The sequence below is a fragment of the Drosophila gunungcola genome, unplaced genomic scaffold, assembly GCF_025200985.1.
Source record: "Drosophila gunungcola strain Sukarami unplaced genomic scaffold, Dgunungcola_SK_2 000057F, whole genome shotgun sequence".
NCBI classification, from domain to species: Eukaryota; Metazoa; Arthropoda; class Insecta; order Diptera; family Drosophilidae; genus Drosophila; species Drosophila gunungcola.
The window spans coordinates 201281-226325 of NW_026453220.1; the positions used below are offsets into that span (position 1 = coordinate 201281).

The window sequence follows — 25045 nt, forward strand, 5'->3', positions numbered from 1 at the left end:
CAACACCATGTGTATTTCTATCGGCGTTCGTGCTGAGCCATAAATAATTTCGCTTTGCGCAAACAAGACTGAAAAATCCAGCAAACCTGACGCACCCCCTTATGAATAATGGCACAACGACGCCGCTGCCGCTGGCAACTGGCACAACAAAAGCAGCGAACAAGCAGAGACATGCTGTTTCATGCTATGCATTTTATGAATTATTGAATACGCGATCTTAAGAAATGCTTTTGAGAGTTGAGTTATTAAACATATTGTTGATATTAGGCGTACGAAAAGCTTATTAATGGTAAAAATATAGGTAACAGTTTAACGTTGTAACTTGTAACATAATTAAGGTTGGACAATTCGTGAGGGCAGGCCAAATTTATAAACTTAGATTATCCGCATTTATCGACAATCAACACATCGATTGTTTTAATTATCTATCTATCTATTGTTATTAAAATTAAAGCATAAAAAGATTATTCTTTCATTATAGTAAAATATTAATTTTCGTGGTTCAGTGAATACATGAAACAGGGTTTATGCCTCCGGTTTAGACAGGTTTTCGTTAACTGCCGGACTGCGCATAATCGCAGTAGCAGAGGCGGTGACAGAAGCAGAGCGTCGGCAGCGCACACAGACGTCGCCGGCAAACGAAACGCTGAGGGGTGCCAGAGAGATACAGATACATTCGGGCAGCAAGTGCGGGCGAGATAGCTACAACTCCTGTTCCCGGTTCGTTTTGTCATTCCCATTCCATTCCCAGTTCCCGTCACACGAGTTAGCAGCGCACAGCTGCATCGGAGATCCTTTTTGTGGCGTGCTCGCTAACATAACCCCTTTTTATCGGTTGCCAACGACGCCCATGCTACAGGCAGAAACAGAAGAAGAAGAAGCAGCACGAAGCGAAGCAGAGGCAACAGCAACACAGAAAAACAGCAAAAGCAAAGCATTGGAGTAGTTGTTTGGATGTGGACGGAAAGGCAGACTGGCGGCGACTAACTAAAAGGTATTTGTTGTTCACCCACTCATCTGTGTGCGTGCGCTGTTCTGGTGAAAAGCTGTTCTCAGCGTTTGCGTTTGCCAAAAGACAAGAAGTACGAAAAAAGCATTCGTTTATTAAATGCTCGCGTTCGTATTTTTCGAAAACCTAGATGAAAAAGAAATTTTCTGCTGCTGCTGTTGCCTGTATATAAGTGTGTGTGTGTGTTGGCTTGCCTCTGTGTGCGTTTGGCTCTCTTTGGGTGTGCGAGAGCGTGTGTGTCTGTCAGTGTTCTCTGTGTGTGTGGCGGACCAAAAAGAACCCGACGACACACTGTAAAAATTCGATTTGTGTGTTGTGTGCACACGGCGGATGAAGCGAGCAGATTTTTGGCAAATAGTGAGCGATTATCGGATTCGGATTGAGTAAATACAACAAACAACAGAGACAGCACAGCAGCTACATTAACAGTAATCAATCGATCCCGATCCCCCTTGCATATGCAATCGTAACTGTAAACCTAATTGTGTGCCTCTTCTCTTCTCTTCCTCTCTCTCCATTTTGCTTCTTGCTCTTGCTCCCTCTCTCTCGCCTTCTTCTTCTTCCTCCGCTCGCCGGGGACTCGCAACTCACAAATAGCAGTACATTGACAAGAGCAGCTCGGAGCGGACAGGATAAGGATAATAAGCAGTCGATAACAGCCAGCGACAAATTTGGCTTATATATTTAAGCCAACCAGCCAGCCAGTTAGCCGGGCACTTGCGAAGTTGCCAACGTCCTGGGCCCCAAGATACCAAGATACCCGTACCCACCAAATCACCAATCAACAACCATTAGCAGGCGACGACGACACACATCCGCAGAAGATGTCCAACGGCAAGGCGACGGTGTCGTTCTTTGAGAACGGGAGCACCAAACAGTTCGAGTACTGCTACCAGATGTATCCCCAGGTCCTCAAGCTGAAGGCGGAGAAGCGCTGCAAGAAGCCGCAGGAGCTGATTCGACTGGACCAGTGGTACCAGAACGAACTGCCCAAATTGATCAAGGCGCGCGGCAAGGATGCACACATGGTGTACGATGAGCTTGTCCAGTCGATGAAATGGAAGCAGTCGCGCGGCAAGTTCTATCCGCAGTTGTCCTACCTGGTCAAGGTCAACACACCACGCGCCGTCATCCAGGAGACGAAGAAGGCCTTCCGCAAGCTGCCCAATCTGGAGCAGGCGATCACAGCACTATCGAACCTCAAGGGTGTCGGCACCACGATGGCCAGTGCCCTGCTGGCAGCCGCTGCTCCCGACTCGGCACCATTTATGGCCGACGAGTGCCTGATGGCCATACCAGAGATCGAGGGCATCGATTACACCACCAAGGAGTACCTCAACTTCGTCAATCACATCCAGGCAACCGTGGAGCGCCTAAATGCGGAGGTCGGTGGTGAGACGCCACACTGGTCGCCGCATCGCGTGGAACTGGCCCTCTGGTCGCACTACGTGGCCAACGATCTCAGTCCCGAGATGCTCGACGATATGCCGCCGCCGGGATCCGGCGCAGCAGGCACTGGCTCACTCAGCACAAACGGCAGCAGCAGCAAGGTGCTCGATGGCGACGACACCAACGACGGGGTGGCCGTTGATCTGGACGACGAGAGCCAGGGAGCAGGTGAGGAATCGCGACAGAATGCAGATGCTCCTGTAGCTGCGGTTAGAATATATGAAGCACACAAGTCCCGCATCAGTTATTTTCGTCAGAAATCTAGATTTATATTTACATCCTTTTTAGCAAAAAATAATTTAAGCATAGGGTTTTGGGCTTGGATGCCGAAAAGTTCAAATATTTAATATATTTATTGAATCTATTAATGTTTTTTTTTACGTTTTAAGATAAAATGTGTTTTTTGAATATTTTTTGAGCAATTTTTTTGCAATTTGGTTAGTAATTGAAAGGAAAAATCCTTATCTAAATTTTTGGAAAAATACTAATATTTTATATATTTTATTTATAAACCCAAGTGATTTTATACAACTTTAAGCATAAAATAACTAAAGTTAAAGTATGCGCACTTAATTGACTGTAAATAACTTTGATTTTTCTAGTTTATTCATAAGTCTTGCAGCTTAGGAAATGTGTTAAGATCTCAAATAACTTTTTCGAACATCAGAGAGCAAACACAGGGTTTCTTTGTGCTAGTGTTCTTACCACAAGTTATGTTATTGACCACTGATTTTTTGCTTTCTATCCCCAGGCGGTCGCAACACTGCTACGGAATCGGAAACGGAGAATGAGAACACGAACCCGGCTGCCCTGATGCCTCTGCAGTCGGGCGAGGTCAAGAACAACAGCAACGCAGCTGCCGTGGGCGCCGCCCTACAGGATGGCGACTCAAACTTTGTGTCGAACGATTCCACCTCCCAGGAGCCAATCATCGACGATAACGATGGCACCACACAGACAACGGCCACCACGTCCACGGAGGATGGGGAACCCATAGCCCTGGGCATTGGCATCGGTTTGGGTGGCACACCGCTCGCCTCCGACTCTGAAAGCAATCAGGAGGCGCCGCCCAAGACCAACAGCCTGACCATCCTGACTCCGACACAGCCCTCGACCCAGACCCAGGATCAGGCGCCGAGCCAGCCCCTCAAAACTAACAAGTCGATCACTAACAACGGCCAGGTGGCTCCCTCGGCAGCAGAAGAGATGGTCACAGCAGCACCACAGCCTGCCAGCAAAGCGACTGCAGCAGCAGTAGCAGCAGCCAATGGAAATGGAAACGGCAACGGCGTTTTGGGCGACGACGATGAGGACGAGGTGGAGGACGAGGAGGAGGACGAGCTGGAAGAGGAGGATGAACACGAGGCGGAGCTAGAGGCTGACGAGAGCAATAGCAGCAACGGCATTGTGCGGGACAGTAAGCTGCAGCAGCTGGCGGCGAGCAAGGCGGCGGATGCGGTTTTGCCCGTTGAGTCAGCGGATGCAAATTCGGCGCCAGCCATCGGACAGAAGCGCACGGCCCTGCACTGTGAGATGGAGTTGAATAACGCCGGTGGAGTGGGTGTTGGCGTGGGCGTGGGGGAGAAGTCGCCGGAGCTTAAGAAACTGCGCAGCGAATGAGGCGGAGGTGAGGATAGGATACGAAATACGGATACGGATGCGGATGCGGAAACGGGGATCGGTTCAGTTCGGTTCGGCTCGCCGCGTATCTGGTGGAAAGACATATGTATGTAGTGCAGTTGAGTCGACATAGAGACATAGAGCAACATTACCTACACTTTACCACAACAACATTCAAGAAATTCTACTATTAAGCAACTAATTATACATACATATAATATATTATATATATATATACAACATATAACGAGAAGCAAACATCCAACACACACCACTCTCATACACACCACACCACACAAAACACAACCAACCCGACATAACATAACATAACCGATCAGATCAGAGCGGAATATAAGATCCCGTTCCAGCAAGCAGAACTACAAACATTTCAATAGCATATGAAGCGCGCCAAGATGAAGAATCCGATCAAGAATCCGAAGAACAAGTAGCAGCAGCAGCAGCACCAGCAGCAGTTAAAGAGAGTTCAGAACGCAGCGTTAACGTAATATTATAACTGAAACGAAAAGCAAATGCATAACATGAATAGTAACTATAAAACAAGATCAGATGAAAATCGATATTTTTACACAGTCAAAAGGAACATTTAAATATAAAGAAATTTACAAATGCCGCAGTTGCCCACTACATACAAAAACAAAAAATATAAAAACAAAAACAAAAAAAAAACAAAAACAAAATGAATGATTAAGATGGAAAAAACAATAATTATAATAAAACACAAAAATAATTTATATACATAAGTATTTAAATTTAATAATAAATCAAAAACTTGTCGCAGAAACCAAGCCCAAACCACCATCTTCACCCCCTCGACCTTCGATCCCGCAGCAATTCGCGCTCTCTCTCTCTCTCTCTCTCTCGCACACACACAACACACGCCGCACACACAACATCCACATACACACTCGGAAGAAACAAAACAAAAACAAAACTCATTTCAACACTAAGAAATTTTTGTGGTCGTAATTATAATAATATAATTTATATTTTATGTGTACAACTTTTTTTTTAACTTTACATATACTGAATTTTTTATAATTTATATGATAATCACTTTTCATTTGATTTCCACGACAAAAAAGAATACTGCATCTTAATTGCACCCGGCGCAGTTCGACCCATCTCCGGGTAGTTTGGGTTGTCGGTAGCGGGTGGTTCCCCGATATCCACGATCCACACAACACGCAGATCGGTCGGGACAAACAAAAAAAAACACCATCTCAAAATTATAATCATTTTTATTATTAGTAGCATAAGTCCAAATAAAATGTGAAATATTAAGAGAACCACGGCATAAAACTAAAACATCACCAAAACATCTTAAATTGTTGGATCGCTTCAATATGATTTTGGAACTAGGTATTCGAAAAGCTGTTACGTCAAGGACCTATCGAAGACATCGTTTTAGTAATCGATTTTTTGACAAGACCACCTCATGTGTGGCAACGCCAGTAAATCTGGCAGCGCTTTCGTTAGAGGTGAGGCTGCAAATTGGAATTTTAATTGCACTTTACACCAAATAATTTTTGGTTTCATATAATTTGTAATTATTTAAACGTATTATCAAATTTGTATAGTTCTCTAACTCATTCAGAGCTTAAAAGAAGTAAGTAAAAGAACTTAAAAGAAGTGGTTTATACAAAGTCTTTTTTTAAGATTGCATTTAAATACAAATCTTCCGATAACTGAGCCAACGATTGGCTAGGGGTTTTTCCCCTAGCTTTTTGGGAATTTTTTTTTTCAATTTAAAGAGAATTTTAAAGGAAAATAATTTTGTTGTGGTTTTTGTGTAGAAGCATGCTACAAAAATGTTTGACACAAAATAAAATAAAAACAATACAATATTTCGGCCCAATTTTACTCTATCCGTTTACGAAGTTTAAACTAAAGTTGTGGTTGAATTTAGAGCGTATTTTTAGTGCATGCTTGAGAAAATTCGGGGAAATCAAATTTCACCATCTGGTAACACTGGCACTAATCAAAAGAAAACACAGAACAGCAACATATAGAATAATTTCGCACATAAGTTGATTTGCCACGACTGCCCGATCCGCAAATCCCTCCGCCGCCGCCCCAGAAGCCATAGTTCCTCATTTGCAGTGGAGTTCAGTGAGCGGCGCGTGAAATTTACATATAAATATCGTATATAAATCGAAGATTACCCCCTACACCCCGCCCCCGCCCCCCGCCGACCATGTCTATGGATCGCCTTGGTCGTTGGCCAGATCGGAGTTAAATGTGGGACTTAACTGGTGGACTAGAGTGACTATGCGTTGGGATCGAAACACCTCCTCCGAATCAAGGTCCTCATAGAGAGCATTCCCGTGTCCCGCAGCCCGCGACCCACGCCCCCCGTTCCCAGTTCCCCAAACCCTGGACTCCGTGGTGCGAGTCCCCTGAGTGAGATCCCGATCCCGATCCCGACGTGAATCGCAATGCTGCTGGTGCGCCAGCTGTTCGGGGCTTCGGCCAACTCGTGGGCCCGCGCCCTCATCATCTTCGTCCTGGCCTGGGTGGGCCTGGTGTATGTGTTTGTGGTCAAGCTGACCAATACCCAGGGCCAACAGGCCGCCGGCGAGAGTGAGCTCAATGCCCGCCGCATCTCCCAGGCCCTCCAGATGCTGGAGCACACGCGCCAGCGCAACGAGGAGCTCAAACAGCTCATCGACGAGCTGATGAGGTAGGTGGACACAGCTGGATGGAGTTCGAAGCACAGCAGAGGGCACCAGAATAGCACAGTGGAATCAAGTTCATTGCACTCACAGTTGTATCAAAATCCCTTAAAAAACTTGGCAAAAAGTTGTAAGCACTTACAAAAAGAAGAGTTCTTAATGACTGCAACTGGTTTTTAAAATGCATCAATTAAGCAAGCAAGTATTGTACTTCCCTAGAAGACTGTTTAAAGCTGTAAAACACGTGTATTAACTAAACAATAAGCTATATATGCAGTATATATCAGTACGTAAAGTCTACCAGTTCTTAATAATTGTAATTGTTGTAAATAACGAGTATTACTTGCCAAGAAGGTAAAAGCTATGAATGTTAAAGTTTTCACAGACTATAGTGTTCAAGTTTATTAATAACATTTTAACTTATCTACCTATGTACTTAGTAAATGTATTTATTTGTACAGGGCTAATTTAAAGTTTAAAACTATATAGGAAGAAAGGGAGTTAGCAACTTTACTAGATTGAAACGACATTTTATTTTCCCATCTGGAAAGAAAAAAATTTGTACATTTATGAATGCGTTGGACCTTTTGAAGGCAGTCAAAATTGAAAATAAGTAGCTCTTTTATTAATATATATATGTATGTGGAGCTCCGTCAACTTTTATTGCGATATACATACATACATTGTGCTGTCGATCCGCCAGCATCGTGGCTAATTATGCATGGCACGTCGGCGGAATTACACGCGATAAGCTGCTTTACACACCCCATACACACCACCCCATCTCTCTTTGCTCTTTCAGTGACCAGCTGGACAAGCAGAGCGCACTGAAGCTGGTGCAGAGGCTGGAGAACGATGCTTTGAGTCCAAAGCTGGCGGCGGAAGGCGCCGGTGTGGAACCAGAATCCATGTTCGAATCGGCGCCCGCTGATCTGCGCGGTTGGAACAATGTGGCCGAGGCGGCACCCAACGATCTGCTGGAGGGGGCTGGTGGCCCCGAACATGTCGACTTCGAGCCCAGCCTGGAGTACGAGTTCACGCGCAGACGCATCCAGACGAACATCGCTGAGATCTGGAACTTCTTCAGCAGCGAGCTGGGCAAGGTGCGCAAGTCGGTGGCCGCCGGCCATGGCAATGCCGATCTGGAGGAGTCCATCAACCAGGTGCTGCTGCAGGGCGCCGAGCACAAGCGCTCGCTGTTGAGCGACATGGAGCGACTGCGTCAGTCCGATGGCTACGAGTCGTGGCGCCACAAGGAGGCCCGCGACCTCAGCGATTTGGTGCAGCGCCGCTTGCATCACCTTCAGAATCCCAGTGACTGTCAGAACGCTCGCAAGTTGGTCTGCAAGCTCAACAAGGTGCGTATAAATAGTGCTTACTAGCAGCAGGGCGCATAAAACTGCCCCAAGACACATTAAAAAATTTCAACTGACTTATCGATTTAAAAAAAAAAACAAAAAAAACTCAGTGTAGCTGTTTGCCGACTTGCCTTGATCTTAACAGCATCACAAAAAAGACGGAAACGTGAGCGGCCAGCTTTAATTTAAAGTGTCTTGATACTGTCACTATATTTGTCATTCTGTTAAATCTTAATAAATATCTAGGAAATGATTTAACCAACTTATCCAACCTAGAAAAAACATTTGCTTAGAACTCGTTGGACTACAATGATGTTAAACAAAAACTTAATTATTTTTCTGGCATATCCGCAAGATTACGATTGAAGTAAACAGTTAAGCTTATAATATAAGCTTAAAATACACATGCAATTTCTGCAATTATAGAGATTGATGTAAGTTTTTCTTATCCTAAATCTAACAATTAGACCAAAGCTAGACTCACGTTTTAAAAAGGTGAAAAGAGGAAAGATTAAGATAAAAAGAATATAGCATCTAACATTTTCACATCTAATTCATAACTAAGTGTTTAATACATTCTTATCTAATTCCCAAATTGAACATTTTCAGGGTTGCGGCTACGGCTGTCAACTGCATCATGTGGTGTATTGCTTATAGTGGCCTATGCCACCGAGCGCACGCTCATCCTGAAGTCGCGCGGCTGGCGGTATCACAAAGGTGGCTGGGAGGAGGTGTTCCAGCCGGTGTCGAACAGCTGCCACGATGCGGGCACCGCCAACACGTACAACTGGCCGGGCAAGCCGAACACCCAGGTGCTGGTGCTGCCCATCATCGACTCGCTGATGCCGCGACCGCCGTACCTGCCGCTCGCCGTTCCCGAGGATCTGGCGCCGCGTCTCAAGCGCCTGCACGGTGACCCCATCGTCTGGTGGGTGGGCCAGTTCCTCAAGTATTTGCTGCGACCGCAGACGCCGACGCGCGATTTCCTCGTCGCTGGCATGCGCAATTTGGGTTGGGAGCGTCCAATTGTGGGGTAAGTGGTCGAGAGGAGGAGATTCCTCTGTCTTTTGGGGGATCTAGAGCACTGAACCGCTGTTTTAGATGGTCACTGATCTAAAATTATATCCCTATCTCAACATTCTGATGAAAGATCATTGCGTGAATCCCATGATAACTCTGTACATGGAGTCAAATTGATTTTTTTTTTCTAGAAGATATTACGAACTGTATTAATGAAAAAAAGTAACATTATTAATAATTACATTAGAAACTAGTAGAACATAAGCTTAATGTGGTACCTAATTGCAGGGCTAGATTTGTGTTAAATATAAAGCTCATATTAACCAAATTGGCAACTGAATATTAAACCTCAGTCTTGAAATCTGGATAAACCTCAAAGCTTTACTATTTTAACATAATAACTATCTATCTATTGAACAAATTGCTATTCTCTGCATCCAGAAAAACAAATAATATCTTATAAAAGTGCAGTAGCCAACCAATTTTACTTAAATTTGTGTATATAAAAGTAGTTCTTGTGGTAGTTCTTTTAACAAATAAATTAATAATTTTTTTTTTGCAGTGTCCATGTACGTCGCACGGACAAAGTGGGCACGGAGGCGGCCTGCCACAGTGTGGAGGAGTATATGACCCATGTGGAGGACTACTACCGCACGCTGGAGGTGAACGGCAGCAGTGTGGCGCGTCGCATATTCCTCGCCTCGGACGATGCGCAGGTTATTGAGGAGGCGCGCAGAAAGTACCCGCAGTACCAGATCATCGGTGATCCGGAGGTGGCGCGCATGGCGTCCGTGTCCACACGATACACGGACACGGCGCTGAACGGGATCATTCTGGACATCCATCTGCTGTCCATGTCCGATCACCTGGTGTGCACATTCTCGTCGCAGGTGTGCCGCGTGGCGTACGAGATCATGCAGACACTGTATCCGGATGCAGCGCATCGGTTCAAGTCGCTGGACGACATCTACTACTATGGCGGCCAGAATGCGCACAATCGCCGCGTCGTCATCGCGCACAAGCCGCGCACGCACGAGGATCTGCAGCTGCGGGTCGGGGACCTCGTCTCGGTGGCCGGCAACCATTGGGATGGCAACTCGAAGGGCAAGAACACCCGCACCAACCAGGGCGGCCTGTTCCCCTCGTTCAAGGTGGAGGAGAAGGTGGACACCGCCAAGCTGCCCCTGTATGCGGGCGTCTAGTGGGATCCCAGCCATGTTGGCCATGTTGTTGATTGATCTGTGCACCCCATTTTTATTGCCGCATTCCACCTGGATCAGGAGTTTCCATGGTGCACTTCGATTCGGCTCGGATCAGCATATCCAGAATCTACAGAATGTCCAAAATCTCAAGTGAAATCTCGCTCTCTATGTTACATACATACATATAATTGTCCTCAACTTCCTTTCCTTTCGTTCTTGTGACTTTTTCTTCGTGTTTTTACGGTCTGGCTCCGATTCCGATTCGGATTCCGATTCTGATTCCGAATCTAATTCTTATTCTGCATTTGTACAAGTCTTTTATTAATTAGTAAGTCGAAAGCCGAAGAAATTATGTTGACAAGAATATACATGAATATATATATAAATAAATTATATATAGGAGTGCATGTAGGTTCACTAAGCGCAATATAGTCTATCACTTGTAAAATAGTTGAAGAAAACAAAAAAACAAATAACACAAAAGATGAACGCAAAACAAAACTAAATCTGATCAAATTCAAGCGTCAATAGTAAAAGAAATAAATAGTAATGTTTTAAAAAGAAAATGTGTGTTGTTTTAATTATGATGATGATTGTTTAAATTTAAGAAACTTATTTGCTTATGAAGAAAAAAAAAATCGAATTCATATTTTGTACCAGGCAAACAGAAATATTTAGTGGGTGACAAACAGTTTATCCATTTTGTGCTGGAAAGTATAGGTTTTTTTGTGCTTTTTTCGTGACACGAACAAAAATCCAAGGATCCTTACCATCTCCAATCTAGCTTATAAGCTTAAATCTAACCTAAACCACTGGTCGCTTTTAAATTCATTAGATATTGCCTACATTTGCGCGCTTTTGAAATTCTAGATCGAGCTGACACTCCCTAATTGTTTCTGTTCGCCTGGTGTTTCAAAATCAGAAACATTTCATTTCGCTGATGAATTTAAAGCTGACTGTGGGGCAAAAGCTTTTCCTGGCTCAAATATCTTTTAAAATAATTCCGCAGTGATTGGAAAAGTTTTATTTTTGTTTATTATATTTATCTTTTTTTCGCGAAAAAACATTTCGACCAAATAGCCTTGACAAAAATGGCCAGAAGTCCTGATTCTAAGTTTTCCGCACAAATGTCAAATTTTTTGCCTTAAAAATCTGTGTTTCCGCCAAATGAAAGCTTGTGGTTTCCCTCGTTAAACTTGTACTAAATTGTCCGTTTAATTAACTATATGCTTGGCCCATTACAGAAAAAGCCAACATTTTATTTATCGAAATCAGTCGGAAAGTGATGATGCGACGGGAATCCAATTTAATTTAATCCAAACTTACCTAATAAATCTTAGCAGACAATTGGAAAAAATGTTTTTGAATACACAAAAAAGGAGTTCTGATTTTCCCATTTTAATTCAGCCTCTTTTATTCAGATGTCATTGGGAAAATTTTGTTTATTACAGCTTTAAATTAAAAAATTTTACCACTCAATATTTTTATTATATTTTTTATATTTGAATGCAATTATAGCATTATGTTACAAGAACTTTCTTAGATATGCTATAGTTTTTAGTAAATATTCGGGGTTTTGTATCCATATCTAGACTTCATTAAACATACATAAATAATATTAAAAAACAATAAAATTTCAAGGAACGGCAATGCTGACGACCTTTTAGGATGGGTAGTTATAACCGGACATTAATCAATGAATTTATGAATTTGAATATCTTAAATACATGTTTTTTATGATGGGTTTTCGGCGGTTCAAGAACCCTGCGGAGCCGGCGAAAGTGCAAATTGACGCTGCGTGCCCTCGTGATGAGTCAAGTCAACCCGCTGGAACCCCTCGAAAGCCGTAGGAATTCCATACCAAAAACGAGAAAATTCCCAAAAAAAAAAAACAAACCAAAACGGGCGCCAGAAAACCGAAAAAAAAAAATAAACACAAAAAACATGAGAAACGTGATAAGCTTCCCCACCGCACAATAAAAAACAATAATAAATATATGGCGCAGGCGTGTGTTTGTGAGACTGCTTGTGCATAATTAAATTAAAGGCAACTGTGTGCGTAAGGTAATTGTAATTAAGTACTCAATGAACCGCAGGGAAGTAAAAAAATAATAAATATTAAACAAAACAAACCAAACCAAAAAGAAAAAAAAAAGCGGCCAAACAGGCAGCTGAACCGGCAATATGAAAAAGGAGCTCAACGCGATCATTGGACAAGGTCAAGTCGCAGTCGTTGGCAGCTGAAGCGGATAAGCCGCCTCATTCCGGGCCTTTGCCTTCTGATAACCCGGCTTCGCCCCCCAGTTGCGTATAAAACATTGCGCCCGGAGCTCAGACAACAGCACTTGCGGACCAGCATCCCAGTTGATAGCATCATCGCACTCGCACTCGCACCGAGTTTCCACAGATAACCAAAAAAAACCAAAAGCCACCAACTAAACAGAATGTCTCGCTTCACCATCGTCACCGTCCTGTTCGTCAGCCTGGCCGTTATCCTGGCGGGCCAAGGTGCTCAGGCTGCCGTTGCCAAAGTTCAGCTGACCAATCCCGGTAAGTTAGCCAAGCTCAATTCAAAATCCCAAATCTAATTTGTCCGTGTTTTTCATCCATAATTTCTTTGTAATTTGGTTTCATATTTTTCTATCTAAAAATCCTTAAAAAAAATTTTTTTTTTTTGTTTTCTAACATTTATATATAAATTTATTTGATTTTTAAAGAGTTTAAATTCATTTTCTGCTGCTCTTTAAAAATATTTGTATCCAAAGAAATTTGATAAAAAAAATGTTCATGTAAGCATTGAATATTACTAGACTAGCTCTATAGTCTTTTGAGCTTATATTTTTAAGAGGGCTAAGGTTTTTTTTTCTAACAATTCTCTAAGAATATTCTTATATTTTATCGAGGTTTTCATTCAGTAAACAAGTATTTCTTTATTATTTATTTTTACTCAATCTTGATTTCTTAACGCATATATGAATATTTACGAAATATATTCTTTTAAGTACATTTTGTGAAAGTCCAAACTCTTTATCTACTACTCTCTAGAATATTTCTACGAACAACAAAAATTCCTATTCAAAAAACTCTTTTCCTACAACTCTCTAGTATTCTTATGAACAAAAGATTCTTTAATTGAAACAATTTTTTTTAGCTATATTCTTTTTTTTTTTTTTAGCTATTTATGAGTATTCCAAATGGGTTACAAATATCCAGTCTAAATTGGTTTCTGTTCGCTAGAAAAATCCTACTCAGTGCAGTCCTATTAATGCTTTGATACAAAAAACCAGTTCGTTATTTATATTTAATTATATTTACCCTTTTCTTCCAGACCATCCCGGCAAGTGTGTGTTGGACTCGAACACGATCATGTCGCCCGGTGAGGTCGGCAAGCAGCCCAATCACCCGTGTGCCAGTGCCGAGTGCCATGCCGGCGGTTTGGTGACCATCAGGACCTGTGCGGCTGTGGCTCCGCCAAAGGGATGCAAGCAGCGCGACTTCGTCAACACCAATCGCAGCTTTCCCGAGTGCTGCGAGCGGGCCTACGATTGCTCCAAGCACATCTAAGCCTATCGAAACTCGAGTGTTTATGGCTAAATGCTAACCTTTCGATTGGTAATTCACTATTTTGTGTTTTTTTTTTTTTTTTTTGTTTGTTTTTGTTTTATTTATTGTGTATACTACAACATAACAATTAAAATGTAAACGCTTAGCAATACAATTAAATAATTTAATAGAATCATTAACAGAAAATACATATGCATGTACGCTTGCTTGGGGGGGGGGGCTGAAGTTGGGCTTGGATAATGTGGCAAGGACCTGTGCGCGGCTCTACCTATATCCATATATCCGATTCGACTCGTTCTGGCGTCGGGTAATAGTAATACATCATCACTGTACATGGGTCTATGGCCTGTCTGTCGCCTGTCGCCCGTCGCCCGACGCACTAACTACACTAACTGATTACCCTAGATGGCTGGCATATGGAGAACAAAAACGAAATTAAATCCAATAAAATGTATTAAACAAAATCACAAGGACGAAAAGGGCAGGGAGAGGTTATAGGTATAACTATGCATATGTACACCAGCGAGTGTGTGTGTGTGCTCTCTAGTTTGTCTGGGGCCCAAAAACCCAAAAACGCAGAACGAGGCGAATTCGAAGTCGAATTTGAAGTCGAATCGCTAGTTGCTAGTAGCCTAGTATCCTTTTTGGTGTCTCTCCTTTTGCAATCGCAATTTCCTGTTTTTCTTAGTAACTTTAGCTAATTCGTTTGTTTTGTTTGTTTGTTGGTTTGCTTGGTTTGCTTGGTTGGTTTTTGTTTTTCTTTTTGTGTATTTTTTTTTTTTTTTGAGTTTTGTTTTTTTTTTTGTGTTTTATGTGTGCTTATGCAGCTCAGCGACCACGCCCCGTCGCCCGTCCGCCTCCTATCGGCTGAGATTGTTGATGTAGAGCGCGTGCAGCTCGGTGCGTGGAGTATTCTCGAAGAGGGCGGCGCGGTTCTGGCCCTCGCCCTTCTTGACCCAGTGCCCGTAGACACGGAAGGCACAGCCATCGATGACCTGCAATTGATCGGAGATTTGTAATTGTTCATTGACACAAGCGAAAGTTAGTTAGTTTTTAGTCTTGAACCCTAAGTAAATAATAATATTGATTGACACAAATATGAATTCAGAATAGAAGCTTATTGTAACCTCTTTTCTTGATATATTAGTTATCGAAGATATCTTTAAAAAACGTTTAAAAACTATGAATAATACGTACAAAATTAAGTTCAGAAAGCTGCTGATTATATATAATTATGCCTTTGCAGATTTAACAAAAATAAATATTCTCAATTAGCGAAAGCTTTAATTTAATTCAAACAATAAATTTATTAAACGAAAAATTTGGTTGTTTTGAAACATCATTTAATTAATAACCAAGTTTTTTTACTGGCGCAAGTTTGTTCTTATGGAAGCTATTTTGGAAGCTAATTTGTTAGGGTAAAATAATAATAATTTCAGTCAAAAGTTTGCCACGCAACATATGAAGCATTTTGAATTCATTCATATTCTTGATCAGCTAAATTTTTCTTTCTATTGCAGGTAGTATCTAAGTCAGAACGGATCGGTTCGAACGACTATCTGATATAGCTCCCATAGGAACAATTGGAAAAATAAATGAACAAAAATTATAACTTCTCTGTTTTTAAATTTATTTAAATATATTTTCAAATATAGTAGTAGTTTGATATATTAGAAAACGCTTTTAAGTTTATTAAAGTCGGACGACTTTAACATATAGTTAGCAAAGGACAAATCGGAAAGAAAATACAAAAATCCCCTGATTTTCAATTTATTTGAATATTCTTTGAGGTATACAAAATAGTTTATTATTTCAAACCTACAGTTTACATTGCTTACGCATTAAAAATGAAATATAGTCGTTTTAAAAGACAATTTAAATTTGCAAAAGATGGAAGATACACCACGGCTTGCCTTCTTGTTTTAATATAATCAATAAGTTTTGAATGAAATCTGGATTTAGAACAAAGTAGCTCTTGACTTTATTCAAAATCCAGTTTGGGGATTCGATTCTGGAGCAGTGACTCACCTTGCGCAGCACCTTGACGCGATACGGATCCCGGATGGCCTCCTCAACGTGCAGCGGCTCGGCGGTGTAGCGCAGGCGCCGTATCCGGATGACGGCCCGTATCACGAGTATGGCGAATTGGAACTTTTTGCGCGCGTTGAAGCGACTCTGTTTGCGCAGCTAAACATGAGAGACGGGAAGGTCTGGATTAGGACTCGCATTTTCCGGACATCAACTCGCGCATTGCGGATCGATCTTTTTTTTTTTGTTTTTTTTTTTTTTTTTTTTTTTTGGTTGTTTGTTTTTTGTTGGCTTCGTGTTTGTGGTTAGAGGTGCACACGCCATTGGTTAGTTTGGGGGGTTTAATTCGTTTTATGGGTTAGCAGTTGGCCGATTAAAAGTTAATGGTTAATGATTAATGGTTACTCCTTCCTCGGACAATAACAACACGGATCGGGGCTAGCGATATGTATTGAAGTGGCCAGTGTTAGTTTCGGTTTCGGTTAGAATCAAACTCCGGGGTCATTGTTTCGATGGGTGAGCGTTATTCGGTAGCATTGGTTACGTTTTCGGATGAGTGTGGTTTCGGTGGATGTGGGCCAAGCAGAGGCATTAACAGAAGACAAAAAGAAAAGCCATAACCAGAAGCAAACCAAAGGTGAGAGGTTAGGGCTAAGGGGTTAGAGGGGTTAAGGGGTTAGATTGGTAATTACAGTCAGAGAAACATTTTCGAGTGAACCACAACTAATGACGCTATTTACGAATGGATTACTATCGAACTGGCACAATTCATATGTGTGGCGTTATGCAGATAAACAGATAAACAGTTAAACAGATACACATTGACGAGTATTAGGGTATGCGGAGTGGGCGTGGTTGGATGGACATAATACTGTATGCAAATCTATCTCAGTTTGACTTGGTTTACTCACAAGGGAGTCTCCACAACACCGACTTATAGACACACATCTTATAAGGGCGTTGAGACTCTGACAATATAGAGAACATGACACACAAACAAAACGTGTATAACATCATCAACAGAGGAGAAATTAAACAAAATAATCCGTCAGTGAATCGATTTTGGCGTTATTTCATAATAGATACGATTATAGATGGGCAGTATATGCACCCAAAAAAATATTAAATCTTAGTAAGCCGTTAAACAGAGAGGGTTTTTTTTTTTTTTTTTTTTTTTTATTAGAAATTTGTATTTTAAAGCTTTTCAATTAATAAATTGTATGATCCAATTGATAGACTAAGCTTAAAGTGATATTTTTCACTACCAATAGTAGATTTCGAGGCCAAAATTAGTTTTCGTCATTATCAAATGCTTTTTTGGGTGTATACACTATGCTATGGGTGTGTAAGGTTAATATAATTAAGACTAGCATGCATGTTAGCTTACTTAACTACTTTATCTTCCTCCACAAGGCACATTGACAAATGAGAGACGATTCGGGATTAGTGACAGACGATCCACCGATCACGACTACATCTAGGACTATGGCTATATAAAAATGGCTACACAGAGGTATACGGCAGAAGCAAGTCAACTACATACAGTTCTTGTAAATATCATCCAGTTCACCCGAGAGATATGTACTAGAGAAAGGTGCATATAATACAAACATAGTGTTTACTCGCTACGATATGACTAAGTGTCAGCTATAAGAAAATACAATAATACATAATAATAGTAATAGTATAATGCAGTGTATAGGTACTTTCAATCTTAGACTAAATAGTAAGCGGTGGCTGACCGATCGCCCGATATTACGATCCATCGGATCCAACATCTTAGAGAGAGACAGCCGAACGGTATAGTGAGTGAGTGTGAGTGAGAAGGATGAAGGTGGGTAAATGATACAATGGAGTTGAATCGAGTGCAGCTTGCCTCTCATGATATTATTGTGGATATGGAGTGGAGTGGAGTGGAACTAAATTGAATCAACTAAAAGCGCTAGAAATTAATCGGTAATAATACGTGTGGCGTCTAATTGAGAAATAAAACCCAAACGGCTGCCAAAAAACGCTAAAGAAACGAAAAATACTATACAAAAGGACTTCACATAAGGTAATTATTACATTCTTTATACTAATTATTGTACTAATTATTGTTTAAAAAAGATTTAATTTTATCAATAACCAGCAACGAATTTTTGATTAAAGATTCTTGTAAATTTTCATAAAAAAGTAAGATAAACAGGGATATTGATAATTTAAAGTTTGGTAAAATTAAACCGGAAAGAGATATTTCAAAATCAAAGACTTAAATTAATATTTATGTTCATCGTTGCTAAAAAAAAAAGTACACCAATGTCAAATATAATGTAAATGCATAATGTATATTTTCTAGCTTTAAAAATTTGCAAAAAATTAAATCAAATCAAATCTTTTAGATAATATTATTTTTAGTGTTAAATAGTGAAATGGTGTAACGATTAGTTAATAGATCATATTAAATAAGACTAAAATGTTGTTTGTTAATAAATCAAACATTAACTCAATATTCTTAGGTGACAACTACAAGTCCTATTCGTCCAGGTCTTGGCTAAGCCATTTTTCGTTTCCCTAGCGATTCCTGCCATCGCCCGTTTGGGCCATTTGTGATGGGAAAGCAAAGAAAATCAAAGGAAAACCTGCCTGCACTGTGGGACCTGTAGGAGCATACACCGCTTGCTTGCCACCGCTATCGCCATTGCCACCTGGCTGCAATTGTGGATGCAACAATTGCACCGGCAGCGTTGTCGTCTCTTGTTGCTGATATTGCTGATATTGCTGCTGGTGCTGCTGGTGCTGCTGCTCCTGCGATTGCAGTTGCAGTTGCTGCTGCTGCTGCGGTTGCTGCTGATAGTAGACCGTCGCCGTTAGTGTTTTGTATGCGGAGGCTGAGACGGAGGTGGATGTGGAGGTGTTGGAGGAGGAGGAGCATGTGGCGCCCAAGTCCAAGCCCAAGGAGGAGCCGGGGTGACAGGAGGCAGCAGCTGCATCATCCAGCGGACCGTCACGCATTCGGTTCGACGAGTAGGAGCTCTGCGGCGCACAGTACAGGTAGCCGGCGCTGCTGTTCAGCCGCCCAAAGCGGTACGATGACGAGGCCTCGGGGGCGAGGAGGTGGTGGTGCTGGTGGTGCTGGTACCGGATGGGCGGGGCGGGCGGATGCCGGCGGTCACCCATAAGCACCTGATATTCGCATCGCACCGCGATTTACAAACAACAACGATGGATGGGAGGATGGTTGGCAGAGAGGCAAGGGCAGAGGCAGCGGCAGAGTGGGGACGCGGAAGAAATTAAAATGTTGTTATCAGTGATGGGGGATAAATCAAGGGGTGTGAATCAGGGCGTACTTATACGTAAATATATGTTACCTACGCTACCCTCAACTTACAGTCTATACAAACTGGCTTAGAGGATACATCCTGGTTGACTAGTTATTCCTTCACACTTCATACTTATATGCACCTTGGTTGGGTTTCGTATTTGGCATACATCCGTACCTTGAATTTTATATTTAGTAGATTCATCCCTTACTCTACATAAGTGTAAGTTAGGTTTTCTTTTTTTTTATTTGTTGGGAATTTTTGATAACTTTTTATAGCGAATATTATTTTAACAAAAGGTTCACTTTCAAAAACCAATATATACTTTTTTATTGAACAAATAACATTTGGAAAATATTTAACTTTTAAAAATGTACACAAACGTAGCCAAAACTTTAAAGAACAATTACGATTTAATGAAAAAAAGCAATATTTACTACAACAGGTCGTATAAAATCAAAATAAAAATTAATAAAAAAGAAATAATTACTTAATCATCACTTTAAATAATTTTGGCCAATAAGGCACTTAATTTAAATACATTATTCAAGATATGGGTGCACCATCCTTACTTAAATCTCACTGCCTGTTTCTTTTTTCCTTTTCACTGGCTCATGGTTAATGCACGTAAACATGCAGTGACTCAAAATGGGCAGAGGATCTGGAGATTTCGGAAATGTAGGGTCTGGGAAAATAAATGGGAACCCCGCTGGTTTTTTTTTTTTTGTTGGTTGGCATGCAGACACAGATATTAACTTAACAGGGTATGAATATAATGGCGAGCACAGAGCTGCACAAGTGTGTTATCGGTTTTAGTTATCGGGGGCAATCGGTTGAGTTGTACAAAAAACACACACAGGGAGCACAAGATCGACAACAACATCGAGTACAACGGATTAGAGGGGATTGGTTATCATCGTGGGGCATCGCGCCATCGACAAGCAAACAAATCAGATGCAAAAAACGAAGCAAATCAGGTACGTTTTCATTTTGTTATTTGTTCGCTTTAGGCGGTTAGAAGTTATTATGCTGGCACATGACCTGAACAGTTTATAAATATATATATATAAATAGTGTACAATTGATATGCACTATGATGTACAGTTTAGCTGGGTTATATTAGATCGGCACAGAACGAAACAGAACAGAATGCAACAGAATCAGATGCAACGGAACACAGACACGAATGCTGGGCCGGCAGGGTTGCATGGTCATGAGTTGGGGGGCTGCCGGCCCGATTGTTTGATTATCGGGATTATCGTTATTACAGCGATTACGGCTCCGAAAAATGGATACGGAGGCACACAGCACAGAGAGATAAAGAGAGAGCTTGGGTTAGTCCGGGAACAGTTCGTTACCAGTGCGATCTCAGTGATGCGACTCATTCGTCGGGACTTGGTCGACAGGCTGCGCTTGAGGCCATCAATGTTTTGCTCGAACAGCTATCGATATTGTGTGTTCGTTATCGTTCGTTTTGGTTCGTTTAAAATGAATTGTAATCAATTTGATTTAATATGTAAGGAAAAGAAGAGAGAAAATGTTTGGTATAATAAAATAGTAATCGTAAAAATAAATTAAACGCACAACACACTATCAACAAAACGAGAAGTGCTGCTTCAGAGTCCAGGGAGGGATTCGATTTTGGGGGTATCCAAAGTTATGACAGACCCTGTCAGGTCATAGATCTGACAGTTGGACTAAACTACGGGGGTTAGGCTGCTACCCTGCTAACCGAATAGTAAATCATAATCGTAATTTTAGGAGGTAACAGTAAGAAGAAGAAGCAGTTAATAGGCTGTTGTGAGTGGATTGTGAGTCACAGGTGTGTTCTTTCCATCAGAGTGTGTTTTAAGGTGTATTTTGTGTTTTTAGAGACATTTGCAGGGGCAGGTGGTTTGAGTGGGGTTGCGTGTAGACTATCCCCTCCATAGGCTTAAGCCCTCGACTAGAGATCTATTATCTATATACAAGGATGGAAGCCCGAAAACTAAAACTGCTGCCCGAACACAAAAGGCGACTCGAAGGCGGACCTCGTTTTTGGCGGCTAATTGAACTAATTTTTCTGTTGCACTGGTGGTTGTAGTGGCGGTGTCTGAGGTTCGGCGGCGGCCAGCAATTCCGACACTTACCATTTGGTTGAAGAATGGATGTCTTAATACTTCCGTGACGGTGATACGTTGCGCAGGATCAACGACTAGACATTTGCGTATCAGATCCTTCGGATCCTCTGCAAATCAATCGGAATAGTTAGCACATGTGTATAGTCAGTCTATCTTTATATCGTGGGACCAACCTGAAATATCAGCCCACTCGGGCGAGGTGAAGCTGTACTTGCCCTCCATGATGTTCCGCAGCATTACCATTTGCTTGCGGTGCCAAAAAGGTGGACAACCGACGAGCAGCGTAAACATAATCACGCCACAGGCCCATCTGCAACAAAGAATGGGTTAAAGGTGTCAATTTTGTGGGGGAAGCGCATTGGAAACCCCTATAGAAAACATTTAACTATCAATAATTTAGCTGAGCGCAAGTAACAAAAATACCAGTGGGAAACGGCCGAACAGCCCAATAAACAAAGGGCATACTTTTTGCTGAACCAAAGAAAAATAGACGACGGTATCGGAAATGATCAGATTTCAGATTGTAATGACTTTTTGCTCAATCGTCTGTGACTCATTCATCAAAATGCACAGCCCAAGATCAAAACAATTCGCTTGGCGAATAACACTATCAAAGGCAAAGTGTAAACAACTATCAGCAAAATTCTATTATTTTGTTGGGAGAGCTTATGTTTTACTTTAATAATAAATGTGAAAAAATATGTGATTTGCTGAGATATCAAATATTTTCATGTAATTTTTTTTTGTTTATATTTTCGGAGTAATTAATTTGAGTATGAATAAATTTGTGTTTCAATTGTGAAATAATCACAGTTGGTGCTTTTGAACAAGTCTTTCGATTTATGTGCACCAATATACTGATAATATACTGATATAAAATATGATTTTATTGCACTTACATGTCCACTTCCTGGGAATAGCCGGGGGATCCCTCAAACATGTTGCACTTAAGCGTTTCCGGCGCCAAATAGCCCGGCGTTCCACACAGATCTGCAGGGGGAAAAAATAGGTATAGTGCCGAATTAGATCCTAAAGAATGTGCGTAGCAATCACCTGTAAGTTTCTCGCCCTCCTGCAGTTGCCTGGCGAAGCCAAAGTCCGTGATCTTCACGTTATGATTCTCGTCGAGCAAGATGTTCTCGGGCTTGAGGTCGCGATGTACAATGTTCTTGGCGTGTATGTACTCGACGCCCTCGAAGATCTGCCGCATAATGGTGCGCGTCTTCTTCTCGGACAGCGTCACTACAGAGGTCAGATAGTCGAAGAGCTCGCCCTTGGGACACAGCTCAAATACGAGGAAAACAAATGCATCTGACTCAAACACGTCCTGCAGATCAACTGTGGGTCAAAACAACCAACAACAACAAATGGTTAATGCTATAATTCGGTATATGGCTGACACTACTAACTTATGTAGGGATGCCCCATGACCTGGCGCAGTATTGAGATTTCTTGTCGGGTTGCTTCGAGCATGTGATATGGATTCGTCTCGCCAGCCTCTGTGGTGGCGCCCAGGTCGATGATCTTGGCGGCGAACTCCTTGCCCGTCTCCTTCTCGATGCAGCGCCTCACGGTCGAACTGATGCCCCTGTAAGACAAACATTGGGTTAAGATAAGCTGCACTTGACTTTGGCATGATCGGGAATTTATCTAATCTCTAATCGCTTCAATTGTAATATGTAATTAGCCCTTGTTTTCGCTTAGTCTCAGCTATTTGCTTAGCAAATGCAGTTACCAGGGGTGGAGAAGGCGGTGGAGGGGTAGCCGGCAGACGGGCGCCGCTTCAAAACCCATGCCATTGCTTCAACGTGAAGAACTGGAGGAGGTTGACTCATATGGCACCATTTATACAAACTGCAGAGCCATAAACAAAGCCGGCATTACTGCAAGCTTAGCAGTTAGGTGTGGGAATCGCATAAAAAGATCGATATATGGATATCGTATCGAATTATAAGGATGCGGAATAGATCAATTTTATAGAAATGTGATATTTGTGATTTCGTTTCGATATAACAACAAATTTCTGCACTTAAATTGTTTCATTAAATCCGTTTCACGGTTTTACGGTTTGTGAACGTTGATATAGGATATTAAGGAATATCTGTATTGTAAACGTTTTAAAACGTTAATTCCAAGTTGTGGTTTTGAATAAGCAAGTAAATGTATAGAGAATATTTATCCATTTGACTAATGTTACAGGATATTTTGAGTTTTTAAGCTTAAGGACATCTTTGAAGTTAGTCTAAACGAACTGCTGCTCTCACCTGCCCAGAATCTCCTTGGGCTCGTATTTGGCATAGAAGCCCTTGGCCGCATCCTTGTCGGGCAGCAGATCATCCTCCTCGTCCTTGGCCATTAGATCCAGTGAAATCTTGCCGGAGCTGATGAATCAGCGAGGGGTAATCTGTTGGCCGGAGTAGAGATGGGAGGAAGCAATGGATTAGCAAAGGATTATATGATGATCGCAATCAAGATCAGTTACTCTGCGGCTGGCCAATGTAGATGATGATGATGGTGATGATGATGATGATGATGATGATGACGATGATGGGGCGGCGACGGCGGAGGAGTAGGAGGCAGAGGCGGGAGGTGGACTGTTGATGATGAGGTTGATGCGATCGTTTAAGGCGTTGCTATTTTTATAACGACAATGTGGGAACGAACGGACGTGCGACACGAGTGAATCTCAGCGACTGCGAATGCGACTCTCCGACTTTGCGACTTTCCCACTTTGCGACTTTCGTTCTTTTCGGTTTTGGTTTGGTTCAGTCTTTCCTTTTAATTACCAAGTGACGCCGACTGCGCTGCTGCTGCGCTGCTGCCGCCGCCGACTGCGCTGCTCCGGTTGGAAGTGGAAGTGGCCTGTATCGGTTAACTATCTCTCTTTCTCTCTCCCTCTCTTTCTCTTTCGCTCGCTCAGCTGTTGGCGGCTGGCTGATTGAATTAATAACGAATGCCAACTACAACAAAGATCGATTTGTGAAATAAACGGGCAAAAAATTAAATCAAAATAATAGAATTAACATTCACTGATACACCAGTGTGTGTGTGTGTTATGAATGATTACACAACTACAACGCTTTGGTTTAGTTTTGGTTTGTTTTGTTTTGTATTTTTGTAACGGTGCACGCATTTTTGTTATTGCCCTTATCACTGACACTTTTTAATGCTGTTGTTTTTGTTATGGTTTTGCAGTTGTTTTGCTTCTGTTTTCACACATTCAAACACACAATGTGCAGCAGGTTCATTTTGTTTTTGCTTTGCTCTCGTTTTCCCATCCTCCTTTGCAATCACACACACACACTCACACTCGCGCACACAGACGCCGCACCGCACAGCCACACACACGCACCATCGTGGACATCCAACAACAACTAAGCGGGTACATTTCAATGTCAACTAAGGTTAAAAGTAGTACGCTTTTTGGCGGAGTTGGCGCACGCACCGCCAGTGAAACACATACACGTGTGGCCGCTTGGCTGGCTGCTCTCTTTCGACGACGTCTCGCGCATAACTCCACGCCTGATGCCAGATATTATCGGATTTAATTGCAAATGCAACAAAAAACCCTGTATTTTATTTTGACACAATCACAAAACTAGAGCTGGCTCAAAACTCGATGTTTTCCGAAACAAGCAATACATCGATGTTTTTCCTGCAGCTATCGATTATTTATTCAG

General features: G+C 41.9%; 4 protein-coding genes across 18 annotated transcripts; 3 read left to right on the top strand and 1 right to left on the bottom strand.

Moving 5' to 3' along the window:
• Positions 1-646: 646 nt before the first annotated feature.
• Positions 647-5385, top strand: LOC128264086 (uncharacterized). 4 transcript variants are annotated; one of them, XM_052999417.1, is made up of 3 exons: positions 647-1082; positions 1607-2626; positions 3210-5385. In XM_052999417.1, the coding sequence occupies exons 2-3, from the start codon at positions 1834-1836 to the stop codon at positions 4076-4078; spliced, it is 1662 nt and encodes a 553-aa protein (XP_052855377.1). In that variant the 5' UTR covers positions 647-1082; positions 1607-1833; the 3' UTR covers positions 4079-5385. The 4 variants fall into 4 exon arrangements, with proteins under 4 accessions (XP_052855377.1, XP_052855374.1, XP_052855375.1 ...); XM_052999414.1 differs by having other exon boundaries at positions 647-994; XM_052999415.1 differs by having other exon boundaries at positions 647-994; positions 1610-2626.
• Positions 5386-5971: 586 nt separating this feature from the next.
• LOC128264083 (alpha-(1,6)-fucosyltransferase) lies at positions 5972-10917 on the top strand. Its single transcript, XM_052999398.1, is given in 5 exon segments — positions 5972-6779; positions 7574-8129; positions 8739-8778; positions 8781-9162; positions 9712-10917. Coding segments are annotated over 5 exon segments (1863 nt in total). The 5' UTR covers positions 5972-6534; the 3' UTR covers positions 10352-10917.
• A 1722-nt stretch (positions 10918-12639) lies between these two features.
• Positions 12640-14101, top strand: LOC128264103 (uncharacterized). Its single transcript, XM_052999441.1, has 2 exons — positions 12640-12901; positions 13680-14101. The coding sequence occupies exons 1-2, from the start codon at positions 12796-12798 to the stop codon at positions 13913-13915; spliced, it is 342 nt and encodes a 113-aa protein (XP_052855401.1). The 5' UTR covers positions 12640-12795; the 3' UTR covers positions 13916-14101.
• Positions 14102-14103: 2 nt separating this feature from the next.
• LOC128264085 (phosphorylase b kinase gamma catalytic chain, skeletal muscle/heart isoform) lies at positions 14104-24995 on the bottom strand. 12 transcript variants are annotated; one of them, XM_052999412.1, is made up of 11 exons: positions 24829-24990; positions 24152-24325; positions 23630-23769; positions 22775-22953; positions 22419-22703; positions 22265-22355; positions 21539-21675; positions 21375-21472; positions 20604-20687; positions 15944-16102; positions 14108-14910 (listed from the first exon to the last, which is right to left on the bottom strand). In XM_052999412.1, exons 3-11 carry the CDS (start codon positions 23719-23721, stop codon positions 14776-14778), a joined length of 1260 nt encoding a protein of 419 aa, XP_052855372.1. In that variant the 5' UTR covers positions 23722-23769; positions 24152-24325; positions 24829-24990; the 3' UTR covers positions 14108-14775. The 12 variants fall into 12 exon arrangements, with proteins under 12 accessions (XP_052855373.1, XP_052855372.1, XP_052855361.1 ...); XM_052999401.1 differs by lacking the exon at positions 20604-20687 and adding an exon at positions 18569-19108 and having other exon boundaries at positions 14225-14910; positions 24829-24994; XM_052999402.1 differs by lacking the exon at positions 20604-20687 and adding an exon at positions 18569-19108 and having other exon boundaries at positions 14225-14910; positions 24811-24994.
• Positions 24996-25045: the final 50 nt, after the last annotated feature.

What these genes read in the sequence shown, in the direction of transcription:
- LOC128264086 (XM_052999417.1), top strand. Translation starts at nt 1,834, where the DNA reads ATGTCCAACGGCAAGGCGACGGTGTCGTTCTTTGAGAACGGGAGCACC. An exon ending in CGACGAGAGCCAGGGAGCAG is followed by an intron (nt 2,627 to 3,209) that starts GTGAGGAATCGC and finishes TTCTATCCCCAG; the next exon opens with GCGGTCGCAACACTGCTACG.
- LOC128264103 (XM_052999441.1), top strand. Translation starts at nt 12,796, where the DNA reads ATGTCTCGCTTCACCATCGTCACCGTCCTGTTCGTCAGCCTGGCCGTT. An exon ending in AGTTCAGCTGACCAATCCCG is followed by an intron (nt 12,902 to 13,679) that starts GTAAGTTAGCCA and finishes CTTTTCTTCCAG; the next exon opens with ACCATCCCGGCAAGTGTGTG.
- LOC128264085 (XM_052999408.1), bottom strand. Translation starts at nt 23,721, where the DNA reads ATGGCCAAGGACGAGGAGGATGATCTGCTGCCCGACAAGGATGCGGCC. An exon ending in ATCCATTCTTCAACCAAATG is followed by an intron (nt 19,109 to 21,374) that starts GTAAGTGTCGGA and finishes TGCGAATATCAG; the next exon opens with GTGCTTATGGGTGACCGCCG. An exon ending in CTACAGGTCCCACAGTGCAG is followed by an intron (nt 16,103 to 18,568) that starts GCAGGTTTTCCT and finishes TCTCATGTTTAG; the next exon opens with CTGCGCAAACAGAGTCGCTT.